General features: G+C 42.9%; 1 protein-coding gene across 1 annotated transcript in view; it reads right to left on the bottom strand.

Moving 5' to 3' along the window:
* LOC138739387 (aminopeptidase Q-like) overlaps positions 1-15,973 on the bottom strand; it is a 212,545-nt gene that overhangs the window by 136,742 nt on the left and 59,830 nt on the right. The window contains 2 exon segments of the mRNA XM_069891363.1: positions 1,095-1,171; positions 13,205-13,368. Coding sequence (XP_069747464.1) covers positions 1,095-1,171; positions 13,205-13,368 — 241 coding nt within the window.

Below are 15,973 nucleotides of genomic sequence, written 5' to 3'. Positions count from 1 at the left end.
GTGACTAGTGGAGTTCTGCAGGGATCTATTCGGTACCCTACTCTGTGATTTTTAGAAATGACCTAGATGAAGGATGGGTAAGTACGTTTATGGAAGATATAGAGGTTGGAGGGGTTGTGGATAGTGCTGAACATTATCATGGGTTACAACAGGGTGTAGATAGGACGCAGAGTTGGGCAGAAAAATGGCAGATCGAGTTCAATCTTGATAAGGGTGAGGTGATGCATTTTGGAAGGTCAAACTTGAAGGCAGAATAAATGGTTAATGGTAGTATTCTTAACAATGTGGAAGAACAAAGGGTCGTTGGGGTCCAAATTCCTAGATCTCTCAAGGTTGCCAAGCAGGTAGATAGGATAGTTGAGAAAATCAATGGGATGATGTGCTTTATTAGTTGAGCGATTGAGTTCAGAAGTTGTGAGGTGATGTTGCAGCTCTATAAATCTCTGGTGAGACCACACTTAGAATATGTGTTCAGTTCTGGTCACCTCATTACAGGAAGGATGTGGAAGCTATGGAGAGGGTGCAGAGGAGGTTTACCAGGATGCTGCCTGGATTGGAAAATATGCCTTTTGAGGCAAGGTTAGTAGAGACAGGGCTTTCCTCTTTGGAGTGAAGAAGGATGAAGGGTGACGTAATAGAGGTCTACAAGATTTTGAGAGGCATAGATAAAATAGACAACCAACACCTTTCTCCTGTGGCAGGAACAGAGGAGATCTATACAAAATGAAGGGAGGAAGGTTTAGGGAAGGCATCAGGGGCAAGCTTTTTTTAATTGTTTTTCTTTTTACACAGAGAGTTGTGGGTGCCCTGATTGCATTGCCAGGGATGGTGGTGGAGGCTGAAACAATAAGGACATTTAAGAAACTCTTAGTAAGGCACATGGATGAAAGAAAAATAGAGGGTTATAAGATAGGAGGGTTTTGTTTTGTTTAAGAATCTATTGGTCGGCACAACATCGTTGGCTGAAGGGCCTGAACTGTGTTGTAATGTTCAATATTCTATGATAAAAATTTCCAATCATCTCTACAGGGAGCAGAGATGAAGCTTCGCTTAAAATGATATTTGGAGACCTGTTACATTAGAAATGGACATACCGTACTTTTCTTTAAGCCAGACAAGTGGTTGCGTAGATCCATTCTTCAGCCAGAAAATTGGAACAAACCAAGAAGAACTAAAGAAATAATGGGATGGGTTAACTTTCCAAGCAATTATTACCATTTTCATGTTAATTTTTTCGATGCTATACATGTATTTTCAAAGCTTAATTGGTAGTTAGTCAAGATAATTTGTTCTTCGCTGTTAGTGAGGTTAGGGAGGTAAACTTCAGAGAAAAAAAATTGAAAAATGTTTCACTATTTTGATACTTGGAATGTTAGTTCCCTGATCATGGGGTTGGTTGTCAATGAAGTGGAATAACAGAGCAACGCTCTGTACATTTAAATTTCATGCCATCTGGATGAGTTCTTGTCATTGTAGGCAAACAGTTGATGGAGATTCTGGATCAATTCTTGGTGAAGAAACTTACATTTTAAATTTAAATTTAGACATACAGCACAGTAACAGGCCATTTTGGCCCACGAGTCCATGCCGCCCAATTTACACCCAATTAACCTACACCCCGGTGAATGGTGGGAGGAAACCAAAGCCCCCAGATAAAACCCACTCAGAGACGGGGAGAAGATACAAATTCCTTACAGACACCGCAGGATTCAAACCTTGGTCCCGATTACTAGTGTTGTCAAGGTGTTGTGCTAACCGCTATACCAACCGTGCTGCCTAGAAATATTTCAATTTACTTGACATTTTAAAAACTGCTGCATCAATGCTGGGTTGGAACCCACTTTAGCCGGAATATTGTGTCCAGCTACCTGTAGTAGACCCTGCTCCTAAAGCAGTTTCTCCAGAAGAAACAGGTGCTTCAGTCTGTGTGTCTGTGTGTCATAAGGCCATTTAGACATACAGACATACTGCAAGGTAACAGGCCCTTAAGGGCCCAGGAACCCTTGCCACCCAATTATACCCAATTGACCCGGTACGTTTTCAACAGTGGGAGGAAACCAGAGCAGCTGGAAGTTAACTGCTATGCTAACTGTGTTACCTAAGTCAAAGTTCATAATCACATGGGATGCCATTGTGACATACCGATGCCAAAGAGCTGAGTGAGTTGCCTCAATAGCTATTTCTTTGAAAGGTTAGTCATGGCCAGAATTAACTTGTACCTAAGTAAAGATCTAGACCGATTGCAGTTTGCCTACCACCACAATCACTCTACAGCAGTTGCATTCTCACCGGCTCTCCACCCAGCCCTGGATCACCTAAACAACAGTAATACCTTTGTAATGCGTCTCGAAAGAACCAAAGACTTGTTGATCCAAACCAAGGCTTTTATTAACTAAAAGACTGGAGCATATCACAAGTAGGTCGACCAGTCTAGAATGACCTGGTCTGGCTAGGAGCAATCCTTTAAGACATGCCAGTAGGTGTGGCTACACTCTCAGCCAATCACAGTCATCCTACACTACCATCTGTACATATGTACATATACACATTGGTAATAGAATCTGTACTATCACAACCTTCATCAGGCTGCTTAGCTCAGCTTACAACACCATTATCACCTCAGTACAAAACAAAGGCATTTACATCTCCCTCTGAAACTGGATCCTTAATTTCCTCATTGGAAGACCATAGACAGTACAAATCGGAAACAATGTCTCATCGTCCCTGATGATCAACACAGGCGCATCTTAACGATATGCTCTATACCTCACCCTCTACTCTACTCGCTCTACACCCATGACTGTGTATCTAGGCACAATTCAGAATCACAGACAGCAATGAGGAAGTGACCAGCTGGTCGAGTGAGGTCTCAACAACCACTTTGTACCCAACATTCACAAAACTAAAGAACTAATTGTGGACTTCAAGAGGGGGAAATCAGGAGAACACAATTCAGTCGTCATCGAAGGGTCAGCAGTGGAAAGGGTTAAGAACTTCAAATTCCTGGATGTCAACATTCTCTGAAGATCTATTCTGGGGCCTCCACACCAGTGCAATCATCAAGAAGGCCTGCCAGCAGCTATATTTCGCGAGGAGTTTGAGGAGATTTAGTATGTCACCAAAGATTCTTGCAAATTTCTTCAGGTGAACCGCGGAGAACATTCTGATTGGTTGCACCACTGTCTGGTATGGAGGCGCCAATGCACAGGACAGGAAAAGGCTACAGAGAGTTGTGAATTCAGCCATGAAGAACTTCTACAAGAGGCGGTGTCTCAAGAAAGCAGCTTCTATCCTCAAGGGTCCTTTTCTCATTGTTACCATCAAGAAGGAGGTACAGGAGCCTGAAGATGAACACCAAAGGTATAAAAACAGCTCCTATCCTCTGCCATCAGATTTCTGAATGGACAATGACCACAGACATTACCTCACTCTTTTCTTTTCCACTTATTTTTAAAAAATGTAATTTATAGAATTTTTGCACCTATAATACTGCCACAAGACACATGACACATATTTTGGGAGGGGCCAAAGAGTTGTCAGATTAATCCAAACTCCTAAGTGAACAAGAAAGAATTTTGACATGGCTATTGGCTAAATAAAACCCATGCAAGTTTTGAAGGATATTATTTTTGGCATACAGCACGGTAACTGGCCCAGGACTGCGGGCCCAGGACTACAAGTGAGAATTAGAATACATCTCATGAGTAATTATAATTATAAAAGGGAAAGTATTTAATAATAATCAGGGCACATAGTCCTTAAAGTGTTCAGGTGGTCTTCTTTCTCTTTTGGACCACCTCAGCGTGGTTTGCTGTGCCTTTCCTTGCTCGGGACCTAGAGATAGTCAGGCCAGCGATCCTTCGCTACCCTCCTGGCTGCGTGTCTCAGTTACTGGACTCCTCACTGGACTGCTTGGCTCTGCGATCGTCTCTGCCCCTCCCCTCACTTGGTCTGAGGGGTGGGGTAGTCAGGGCAGGCCACGGCAGGTCTGATTCCACCTCCTCCAGTTCATGAGGCAGTTCATGGACCTTAGTGTCAGTCAATGCTCTTAATTGGTCAATGTGTCACTTCCACAATCTGTCCCCCACTAGAACAGAGTATGAGTAGGGGCTCAATTTTTGTAAGATTACTCCTACCACCTATGGGTCTTTATATTATCTATAATCTTGTACCAGAACTATCTCGCCCACTTCCAATCTTTTAGATGATGTCTGTAGCGATGCTGGGTTTTTTTGCAATTGGATTGCAGATCTGGATGAACTGTGGACAGCCTGGTCCGCAGGTTGCAGCCAAACATTAGTTCTGCTGGGATGCGTTTTGTGGTAGTTTCTGTATCCTAATAGGAAATTTGCGATTTTGTGTGTCCAGGAGGCATTTAGAAGTTTCATGGTTTTCATTGCTTTTTTGAATGTTTGTACAAAACGTTCTGCCTTCCCCATTGGGTGAAAGGGTGCGGACAAAATATGTCTAATATTGTCACACATTAATTAAAAAAAATGTTCTAATGTAAATTAAGGCCCATTGTCTGTAACTAATTCACGGGCAATCTGTAAGTGCAAAGCTAGCTCTTAGAAGTCAATCGTGGGATCTGCTTTGGTATTTTTCAGCTGTGAAACAAACTACTGGCTATTTGGAATGTGCGTCCACAGCTATTAGGAAAGTCTCACCCATGAATGGTCCAGCGCAGTCTACATGAATCCGATGCCAGGGTTTGGATGGCCATTTCCATGGGTTAGCTTCAGCTTGAGGCATTTTTGGCTGCATTGACTGACATACTTTGCATTCCCTTACTGTTGTTTCAATGTCCCTGTCTATGGAGGGCCACCAGACATGCATCCGGGCCAGCACTTTCATTTGTACCATTCCCGGATGGTTGTGGTGTAGTTCTGATAACATGGTTGTTTGCCATTTGGCTGGAATAATTGTACAGGTACCCCATAGTAAACATTCTTCTTTGACTGATAGTTCATGGTGGCGGTTTTAGATCTTCTGGAATGACTTCAGATTCGGGCCACCCATTAAGGGTGAAGTATAGGATCTTGCTTAATGTTGCCTCTTTTCGGGTTTCCTTTGTGATCATCTGGGTTGTTATGAGCAGTTGTTGAAGTTGTTCTTGGTCGATGGATGCTGCCTCTTCTGTCCATTTCATGATTTCTTCTCGTTGTTCTGTCTCGGATAGTGGCATGTGTGATAAGGTATCTGTGTGGTTGTAGATATCAGAGTTATACGCCACTAGTAGCATGGCCCATCTTTGAATTCTGGCCACAGCTAATACTGGTATACCTTTGTGTGGCCCCAGGATTAAACTAAGAGGCTTGTTGTCTGTGATCAGGGTGAATTTTTTTCCGCAAGGACATTGGTGGAATTTTTAAAAAAATCAAAAATTGCCAATCCTTTTTCTAGTTGGGCGTAATTGTGTTCACTTGAGGTTAATGTTCGCGTAGCATACATTTACTGGTTGCTCACCTTCTTCTGTGATTTGGGATAATACCGCTCCTAATTCCACTGATGAAGCATCCACGACTAGTGCACCTTCTTTACTAGGGTCATAGTGGATCAGTACCTTATTTGTTGAAGTTAGTATTTCCTTTAGTTGATCGACTGTGTTTTTAGTTTCTGTGTTCCAATACCACATTTGATCTTTATTGAGTAATTGGTTCAGCAGGCTGCATAGTGTCGACATATTAGGGACATGTTTTCGGAGGTGATTAACACGTCCTAGGAAAGACTGTAATTTCAATCTGTTGGTTTGGTATGGGGCCTTGCAAATGGCTCTGTTCCTGTTGGATTCATTCGCACCCCCTCATTGTTGATTGTAAACCTAAGGTATGAAGACACATTTGTCCTTTCGGAATCGTATTTTAGCCTATTGTAATCTGGTTCAATCCTTTTCAAGGTTTTGTAATTGTTCACTGTCATTTCGGCCCCTTGATGACCTAACTGAGAGTCCATGTAGTAATTTGTCCATTGTTGCTTGAAAAATCGCAGGTGCTGTTGAAATTCCATAAGGCATACATGTCTAGATGAATAGTCCCAGATGGGTATTGACTGTCATATATTCCCGTTTTATTCCCCCAATTCTATCTGTTGATATGCTTGTGACAAATCTAGTTTTGTGAATTTTTGCCCTTTGTTCAGTGTTTGGAACAATTCTTCTGCCTTGGGCATTGGGTGATTGGGTATTTTGAGTGATGGTGACTTTGTAATCGCTGCAAATGCAAATTTCACTGTTTGCTTTTCATACAGGTACGATGGGCGCTGCCTAATTGTTGTACTGTATTGCTTCTAATATGCCTTCATGTTTTAGTCTGTTTAATTCAGCCTCAATTTTTCCTTGCATAGCAAGTGGGACTGTTCTGGCTTTGAAGAATTTTGGATCTGCATTATCTTTTAATTGCAGTTTGGCTTGAACATCTTTGATTTTCCCCCGTTTTGGAAAACCACTGCGTGATTGTTGAGGATTTGGTTGAATTCTAGCTCGGAGGTGTCTGTGTGGTTTACATTTAGTATTGAACTGATTTCCAGCCAGTCTTAAGGGAATGTGCTGTAGCCAGTTTCTTCCAAAGAATGCTGGTCCCTGGGTATCTACGATGTAGAGAGAGTGAGTGTTTTTGGTTGCTGTTGTTTGTATTGTAATTGGACTGTACATTTTTCCAAACACTCTGATTTTGTCTCTTGTAACAGTTGTTTTTCCCAGGAGGTGTGGTAGCAAGCATTCCTTCACATGTAACAGCATTAGGGACACCTCTGCCCCTGTGTCTAACTTCAGGGGGTGTCTGTTTATTTTTAGCTGTATAAAGATGCTGTGTTTCCTCCATTTATTCCTCAGATGTGTAATATCTCAGGAGCTGAAATTTCAGGAGCTTGAAGATCAGCCATTGGGCTGTTATCATCATTGTTGCCAGGTTGCCTCTCTCTCTCTCTCTCTCTCTCTCTCTCTCTCTCTGCTATTGTTTTGACTTTAGCTGCCTGTTTATTTGCAGGTCACTTGCACTTTAGAAGCAGACATTTAGCTTTGATATGTCCTTCTGTTTTGCGATGGTTGCATTTAGAATTTTTGAAGAAACAGTTTTCTGGTCGGTGGTTGTATTTCCCACAACAGAAGCATTGTTGGCGGGAAGACCTCCCGACCAGTTGGTCTGGTTGATCCGCATCCAAGTTTTTAATCTGCCGTTTCAGAACTGCAGGTAGTTCTGTATGCAATCTGTAACATAATATCTTGATCCCTTCCTAATAATGTTTGGCTTGCTTGGCGATTTGCCAGCCCCATCACTGTCTCGTAGTGCCTGATTTAGAAACTGCTCGAAATGACAGTGCTCTGCCAGTTTGCTCAACGATGCCAGGTATTTACTTACTGTTTCTCCTGGTCTTTGTCTCCTTTCATAGAATCGTTGCCTTTCTGCCATAACTGGTGGTTTGGGGCTTAAATGGTTCCTTAGAGCTGTGCATAATTCGTTGAATGTCTTCATCCCTGGATCCTCCAGGGACAGCAAGGTCTTAAGGAGGTCGAATGTTTTGCTGTCCATTATACTGAGGAAGAGGGCATGTTTGCAGTTTACTGGACCTTCTACAATATCGTGGGTTAAACCATTCTACGTAGTTATCCCAACTTTCCTCTCCTTCGTTGAATTCCTCGAACTTTCCCTCCGCTATTTTGGCGCACTTTCGCCTTGATCTTTTGGCGGAAATTTGTTGGGGTTGTTAGGTAGTTGTTTTCTACCTTTCTTCTGTTGTTTTCTTTTGAATGGTTGGTGCATGGAGTATGTGTAGGGTTTGTTTCGTTCCTCATTGCCACTGCTGTGAATCCACTTGGACATGATGCTTTCTCATCCTTTACATCTATTAGACTAACATGACTACTGACACACACACGGTTATATATATGGAAGGTTGACATCATGATGTCCAGCAGAGGGTGGGCTTATACCCAACAGTAGTGGTTAATAATGGAGAGAAATATCACATGGTCATAGACTACAGTCAGACCATAAACCGATTTACCCATGGTGAACGAGATTATCCAGTACCGGGTCTTCTTAACCATCAATCTCAAGTCAGCTTACCACCAAAGTCTATTCTGCCTGGAGGACAGCCCATACACAGCCTTCAAGGCAGACCGCTACCTCTACCACTTCCTCTGGGTTCCCTTCAGGGGTCACCAATGGCGTCTCGGTCTTCCAGAGGGAGATGGACCAGATAGTGGACAACTATGGGCAAAAGGCCACGTTTCTCTATCTGGACAACTTCGCCATCTTTGGCCATGACCAGCAGGATCATGACACTAATCTACAGAAATTTCTCCCAATGGCCAGAAGTTTCAACTCACGTACAACCAAAAGAAGTGTGTTCAACACTTCACAGCTGGGCATCCTCGGTTGCGTGGTGGAGAATGGCGTCATTGGGTCTGACTCTGAGTGTATGCGCCCATTGCTGGAGTTCCCACCGCCCCACAACCTCAAGGCCCTGGGAAAGTGCTTGGAGTTCTTTTCCTATTATGCCCAGTGGGTCCTTAATTATGCAGATGAAGCCCACTCCTGGTGAAAACGATCACCTTCCTCTCATTCACAGAAGCCCAAGCAGTGTTCACATGTATCAAGGGTGACATTGCCAGGGCAGCGATGCATGGCGTAGACAAAGCCACCCCGTTCCAGGTGGAGAGTGATGTGTCTGACTTTGCCTTGCTGTCATGCTGAACCAGGCAGGCAGGCCCATGGCACTTTTTTTCCCCCATACTCTCCAGGGCCCCGAATTCTGACACTCAGCCATTGAGAAAGAGGCCCAGGTCACAGTGGAAGCTGAGCGCCAATGGAGGTACTACCTAGCCGGCAAATCGTTCACTCTGCCGACTGACCAACATTCAGTCGCTTTTATGTTCAATAACAAACAGCAGGGAAAAATTAAGAATGATAAAATCCTGAGGTGAGGAATGAGCTATCTACCTATAACTTCAAGATCTTGTACTGGCCTGGGAAGCTCAATGGGCCTCCCAGTGCCATGTCTTGAGGGACATCGCCGACGCACAGTTGGACCACCTCCAAGCCCTCCACAATAGCCTCTGCCACCATGGAGTGACCAGGCTCTACTATTTCATTAGAGCTCGCCACATTCTTTACTCAGTTGAGGATATCAGGGAGCTGACACAGAGTTGCCCAGTTTGTGCTGAATGAACACCCCAATTCACAGGCCAGACAAAACTCACCTAATTAAAGCCACCCGCCCTTTCGAATGCCTGAGTATGGACTTCAAGGGCCCTCTCCTCTCCACCAACTGGAATGTGTACTTTCTCAACATTATCGATGAATACTCATGCTTCCCATTCACCATCCCCTGCCCAGACATGACCATGGCCACAGTCATAACGTCACTATTCAACATACTCATTCTAATTGGATACCCCTGCTATATCCATAGCGACCACACGAGCAGGACCATATGTTCAGATAGAAAGGGGGAATGCCACCGTCTGGAAGGCAATCCTCCTAGCACTCATGTCAAAAGTCCTGCACATCTCCCGGTGCTAAGAGGTCCTGCTCCACGCTACCAAGGTCCCTCCTCTGTACTGCTACTAATGCTACCTCGCATGAAAGGTTCTTTTCCTTCCCCAGGAAGTCAGTGTCGGGAACTACACTACTGTCCTGGCTGACGACCACTGGGCCTACCCTGCTCTAGAGGCATACCAGGAGCCACAAGCTCCACCTCCTCCACACAAACCCCCAGTACACTTATGTGGAGTACAGGATGGATGGCAAGACACCATTTCTGTCCGACAGCAGATGCATGTAGGGGACCCCTCAACAGACCAATCAGTATGCCCCCTCCTCCCATGACCATTGGTGGTGTAACAGGCCACCCAGCCCCACTAATTGCACCCAGCACCATGCCCCAACCCCAAACTGAGCAACCCCACGGTCCTATTAATACCCCCGTGCCCCTACTCCCAGTCACCGGAGACCCAGCCTGTCATGCAAGACACCACCTAGGAGCCGGCAGCTGAGCCACAATGACACATGAGACCAGCTGACAGGCTGAACCTGTAATGGACAGTGATCCACTTCACCCCATCAGACTCTATTTTAAAAGAAGGGGTGAATGTAGTGGAACCATTGGATAGTTATGGGCAGGGCCGCCCTTGCACCTCCTCCCCTCAGAATCCCCATAAAGGCTGTTATGCCCAAACCCCTCCCTCAGTACCTGCCTTGGAACTGGGCCAGCAACATATGAGATGTGTTGATGTTTTATGGTGATTAAAGCCTATAAATTACAACTCTCAGCCTAATGTAGTTGATTGATAGCACTACAGGGATCCATAAGCTACAGGCTGCTCATGGGAACCAGGTATCGGAGCTGGGATTTGAGAGGTTGCTGGAGGCAAAAAGGGCTCCTGAAGGACCTCTGGCACTGAAGACTTCCTGATCGTGTCGGAGGGTTGGATCTGGAGCTCAGGTTATTGTTGGATCTAACAGGACTGTGAGACTGCACAATCTGCGGGAGCACTGGAGGTGAATCCACGGACAGTTGGTTACTCTGAAGGGACTTGCTTCTCTTTCTCTCTTACTGTAAGGGGCAATGAGAATACTAATGGTAACTCTTTGCCTTACGGCAGGCAAAGTACATCAATGTATGCTATGTTTTTAATGTATTATTACGGGACCATATAACCATATAACCATATAACCACTTACAGCACAGAACAGGCCAGTTCGGCCCTACTAGTCCATGCTGTAGCAAATCCCCACCCTCCTAGTCCCACTGACCAGCACCCGGTCCATACCCCTCTAGTCCCCTCCTATCCATGTAACAATCCAGTCTTTCCTTAAATGTAACCAATTATCCCGCCTTGACCACATCTGCCGGAAGCTCATTCCACATCCCCACCACCCTCTGCATAAAGAAATTTCCCCTCATGTTCCCCTTATAATTTTCCCCTCAATCTTAAACCATGTCCTCTAGTTTGAATCTCCCCCTTTCTTAATTGAAAAAGCCTATCCACATTTACTCTGTCTGTCCCTTTTATAATCTTAAACACCTCTATCAAGTCCCCTCTCAATCTTCTATGCTCCAGAGAAAAAAGCCCCAGTCTGCACAACCTTTCCCTGTAACTCAGACCCTGAAATCCTGTCAACATTCTCGTGAACCTTCTCTGCACTCTCTCTATTTTGTTTATATCTTTCCTATAATTTGGTGACCAAAACTGTACACAGTACTCCAAATTTGGCCTCACCAATGCCTTGTACAATTTCATCATAACCTCCCTACTCTTGAATTCAATACTCCGATTTATGAAGGCCAACATTCCAAATGCCTTCTTCACCACACCATCTACCTGAGTATCAGCCTTGAGGGTACTATTTACCATAACTCCTAAATCCCTTGTTGCTCTGCACTCCTCAGTTGTCTACCATTCAATGTATATGACCTATTTAAATTTGCCTTTCCAAAATGTAGCACCTCACATTTATCTGTATTAAATTCCATCAGCCATTTCTCAGCCCACACCTCCAGCCTTCCTAAATCACCTTTTAATCTACGGTAATCTACCTCACTGTCCACAACACCACCAATCTTTGTGTCATCCGCAAACTTGCTTATCCAATTCTCCACCCCTACATCCAGATCGTTAATATATATAACAAATAATAGTGGACCCAGGACCGAACCCTGAGGAACTCCACTAGTCACCGGCCTTCAATTGGACAAACAATTTTCTACCACTACTCTCTGACACCTCCCATCCAACCACTGCTGAATCCATTTCACTATCTCTTTATTTATACCTAATGCCTCCACCTTTTTTCCTAACCTCCTGTGGGGAACTTTGTCAAAAGCTTTACTAAAGTCCAAATAGACAACATCCACAGCTTTCCCTTCATCAACCTTTTTTGTAACCCCCCCGAAGAACTCAATCAGGTTTGTCAAGCATGATCTACCCCTGACAAAACCATGCTGATTACTCCCTATCAATCCCTGTACCTCCAAAAATTTGTAAATAGCATCCCTCAGAACACTTTCCATCAACTTGCCCAGCACAGACGTCAGACTTACAGGCCTATAATTCCCAGGTTTGCATTTTGACCCTTTCTTAAACAGACAATAAAAGGAACCTTGAATTTATGGAGAGAGGTTAGATGGGCTGGTTCTCTTCCCTAGAGAGAGGAGGCTATGGGTAATCTTGTAGAGATGTACAAAATCATGAGGTACCTGGATAAAAATCAATGCTCACAGACTTTCTCCTTGGGTAGATGATTCCAGAACTAGAGGGCATAGGTTTAAGTGAGAGAGGAGAGATTTAAAAGGGACCTGAGGGGCAACCTTTTCACCATATCTGGCACAAGCTGCCAGAAGAAACTACAAAAGAGTGCCCAGTTCTGACATTCATAAGACCCTTGGACTGATTTGTGGATAGGAAGGGCTTAGACAGATATGGACCAGATGCGGGCAAGTTGATTTAGCCCTGAAAGACAACTTGGTTGGTCTGTTTCATAATATATGAGTCTATGACTCTTCAGTTCAGCAACTCTGGAAGGACAGCTTCAATCCCCTGAACACAACTTTGGGGCTATTTGTTTGCCTTAAAACCCTGAAGCTGCTCAGAGATACACTTGGGAATATCAGTAGTTACATGGGTAAATACAGGCAATCCCCTGCCAAATCTTCCTGTAAACAGTAGTTCATCATTCTGTACAAAACCATTTATGGTGTAGATTTTGCAAGGATATTATCAGAGTCAATCTTTCCCATTCATGTTTCCATACATTTCACATTGCAATACCTACAACCCATTCATTATTTGAATATATGCCAATGAAAATATGATACAAAGAAGGAACTAGCCAGATGCTCATTATCAAATGTGATTCAGGATTATTTGAATCTTGACACTAACATCACTGATGAGAAAAAGTCAAGTTTATTGCCATCTGATTGTACAAGTACAACCCAATAAAACAGCGTTCTCCAGTCCTCGGTGCAAAACACGCAGACACACAACCAGACGTAATACACTTACAGACAAACAATACATACGCAGGACAAGCATTTAATCGATACAAATAAATAAATAGATAAATACATTTTGTGTCGTGAATATGAGAGTCTTCGATGGTCAGTGCGAGCAGTTCCTTTGGTTGTTCAGCATTCTCGCTGCCCACGGGAAGAGAGAAGAAAACAGATGACAATACTTTAGAAAGTAGGGAATCATACATACTTTGAAGTTTTGTTTACTAATTCCTTTTCAAGGTAATTCTCCTGCTTTATGACGCCACTTGTTGTATTAACTGTTATAAAAGGTAATCCTTTCTGCATTGTCCATGTGTCCATAATGGATTTTACTGGCGCTGGCAGCTTTATTGCATCTTGACTATCAATAGCCTAGTGAAGCAGAAGTCACAAATTAGTAATTCATACTTCTGCAGTGTTTGGTGACACATTTTACATTAATAAACCTTTGAACAGCACTCAATAATTTCATAAGCATTATGCTAACATTTTAATCTTTTCAGGGTGAATATCATTGCATTTTGCTCTAGATAAAGGATATGGGACTCTGTTCTTCCCTCTGCAACAGAATTATTTACTTTCTCATCTGCAGACGCCAGTCAGTGTGGATTTCCAAAAATCACCTCCTCCTCCTTCTTGGCCACCAACACAGGGGCACCCAAGGCTGCGTGCTTAGCCCCTTACTGTATTCCTTGTAGACATATGATTGTTTCAGCAAGTTCAACTTGATCTACCAGTTCGCTGATGACACCACAGTTAATGGCTGAAATGATGAGTCACAATACAGAATGCACATTGAGAATCTGGTTGGGCAGTGTCAGAACAACAAACTTGGTTTCAACATCACCAAGACCAAGGAGCTTATCATTGATTTTTAGGAAGGAGAGCACTGCACTTGACAATATTGATGGGAAGGAGGTGGAGAGAGTCAGAATATTCCAGTTCCTGGGAGTCAATATTTCAGAAGACCCTTCCGGGAGCCAGCACATCAAAGCAAATGTGAAGAAGGTACACCAGCATTCTATTTTCTAAGGAGTCTGAAGTGATTTGGCACATGGTTGGCTACTCTATCAAACTTCTACAGGTGCACTGTGGAAAGTATATTGGCTGGTTGCCTCACAGCCTGGTTTGCAAATTTGACTGCCCATGAATGCTGAAAGCTGCATAAGATAGTCCACCACTAGCTCGGACTTTCCATCTATTGTAGACATCATAAAAGACCTCCACCACTCTGGCCACAAACTCTTTTCACTGCTACCTTTGGGCAGAAGGTAGAGAACCTCAAAACCAGCACCTCCAAGTTCAAGAACAGTTTCTTTCCACTAGCTATCAGATTTGTGAACCTCTCCTAGGTGCAATAATCATGAACTTTCTGCACAATTGCCCCACTATTTTTGCATAAGGATAACTGTGAATATTTATATTTAATGTATTTATCATATCATATCATTTAATTAGTTTACTATTACTTTCTCTTGACTTTTAATTAATTTAATGTAATTAGTTTACTATTATAGTTTTTCTTTACAAGTACCTGTTAGGCTACAGCAAATAAGAATGTTGGCACACATGTATAATGCATATGACAATAAACTTATCTTTAAATTTCAGATTTATTTCAGATTTCTTGTTAGAGTGCATACATGCCATCACATACAACTCAGATTTTTTTTCCTGCCAGCGAGACAAAATAACCACTTAATAGTTGGGCAAAAAAAAGTACTCAACGTACATATGTTTACATTTCTTGATTTGTTTACAAGCTGACTGTACAGTACGGAGAGAAATAAAATCAATAAAATGCAAAGGAAAGAGTCCCTGATTGAGTTTGTTGTTGAGGAGTCTGATGGTGGAGTTGTTCCTGAAGCTGATGGTGCAAGTCTTGTGGCTCCTATACCTCTTTCCTGATGGTAGCAGAGAGAACAGAAGATATGCTGGGCATTTTGGATCCTTGATGATTGCTGCTGCTCTCCAACAGCAGCGTTTCCAGAGATGTTCTCAATGGTGTGGAGGGATGTCTTGGCTGTGTGCACTACATTTTGCAGGGCTTTAAGCTCGGTGTATAGGTGTCCCCATACCAGACCATGATGCATCTGGTCAGCACACTTTCCACCATACACCCGTAGAAATTTACCAGGGTTTCCGATGTTATACAAAACCTCCGCAAACACCTGAGGAAGTAGAGATGCTGATGTGCTTTCTTCACAATGCCATGAGTGTGTTGGATCCAGAAAGACCCTCCGAGATAGTGACTCTCAAGAACTTAAATTTTCTTACCCTCTCCACTTTGGATCCTCCACTGATCACTGGGTCATACACCTCTGGTTATTGTTTCCTGAAGTCAACAATCAGTTCCTTGGCTTTGTTGACCTTGAGTAAGAAGTTGTTGTTGGTGCACCATTCAGCCAAGTGTAAAAAGCTATCAGCTACACATCTTTCATTGACCAAATAAATGCTCAACCATGAATAAATGACAACCAACTTTTAACAATTGGCTTAGATGCAATTACTGCATGTAATTGGCAGTACTGTACACACAAACAAAAAGTAACATTTCTGCAATTATAAGAATGACAATCTTTGCAATCCATAAGGTCGATCAGGAATGATAAGGTTTTAAGGGGGGAAATAAAACAACACTAAATAAAGGCTGTCCATAATAAAAATTAAAGTGATCTGCTTTTCTTGAAAATTTTTAGAGCAGCTTAAGTAGATACACTGGCCATTGGGGCCTCTTCTTTTCAATGTAATTATGGAATTGCATCCTTAATTAATTAAAATTGTAGTTTGATGCTTGTATCCCTCCCAACTTCTAAGCAAAATGGAATATATAATACTGGTTGCAAACCAATTTAAATATTCATTTCACATAGTTTTCAAAATTAGACTTCTAAAAATTGGTTCTCACTAAATTATTAAATTTTAAATCATATACATTACAAAATAATATCTGTCATGGATCAACTATGAAAGAGGA

Source organism: Narcine bancroftii, chromosome 1, assembly GCF_036971445.1.
Source record: "Narcine bancroftii isolate sNarBan1 chromosome 1, sNarBan1.hap1, whole genome shotgun sequence".
NCBI classification, from domain to species: Eukaryota; Metazoa; Chordata; class Chondrichthyes; order Torpediniformes; family Narcinidae; genus Narcine; species Narcine bancroftii.
The sequence above is the reverse complement of the archived record's forward strand: the minus strand, read 5'-3'. Positions and strand labels throughout refer to the sequence as shown.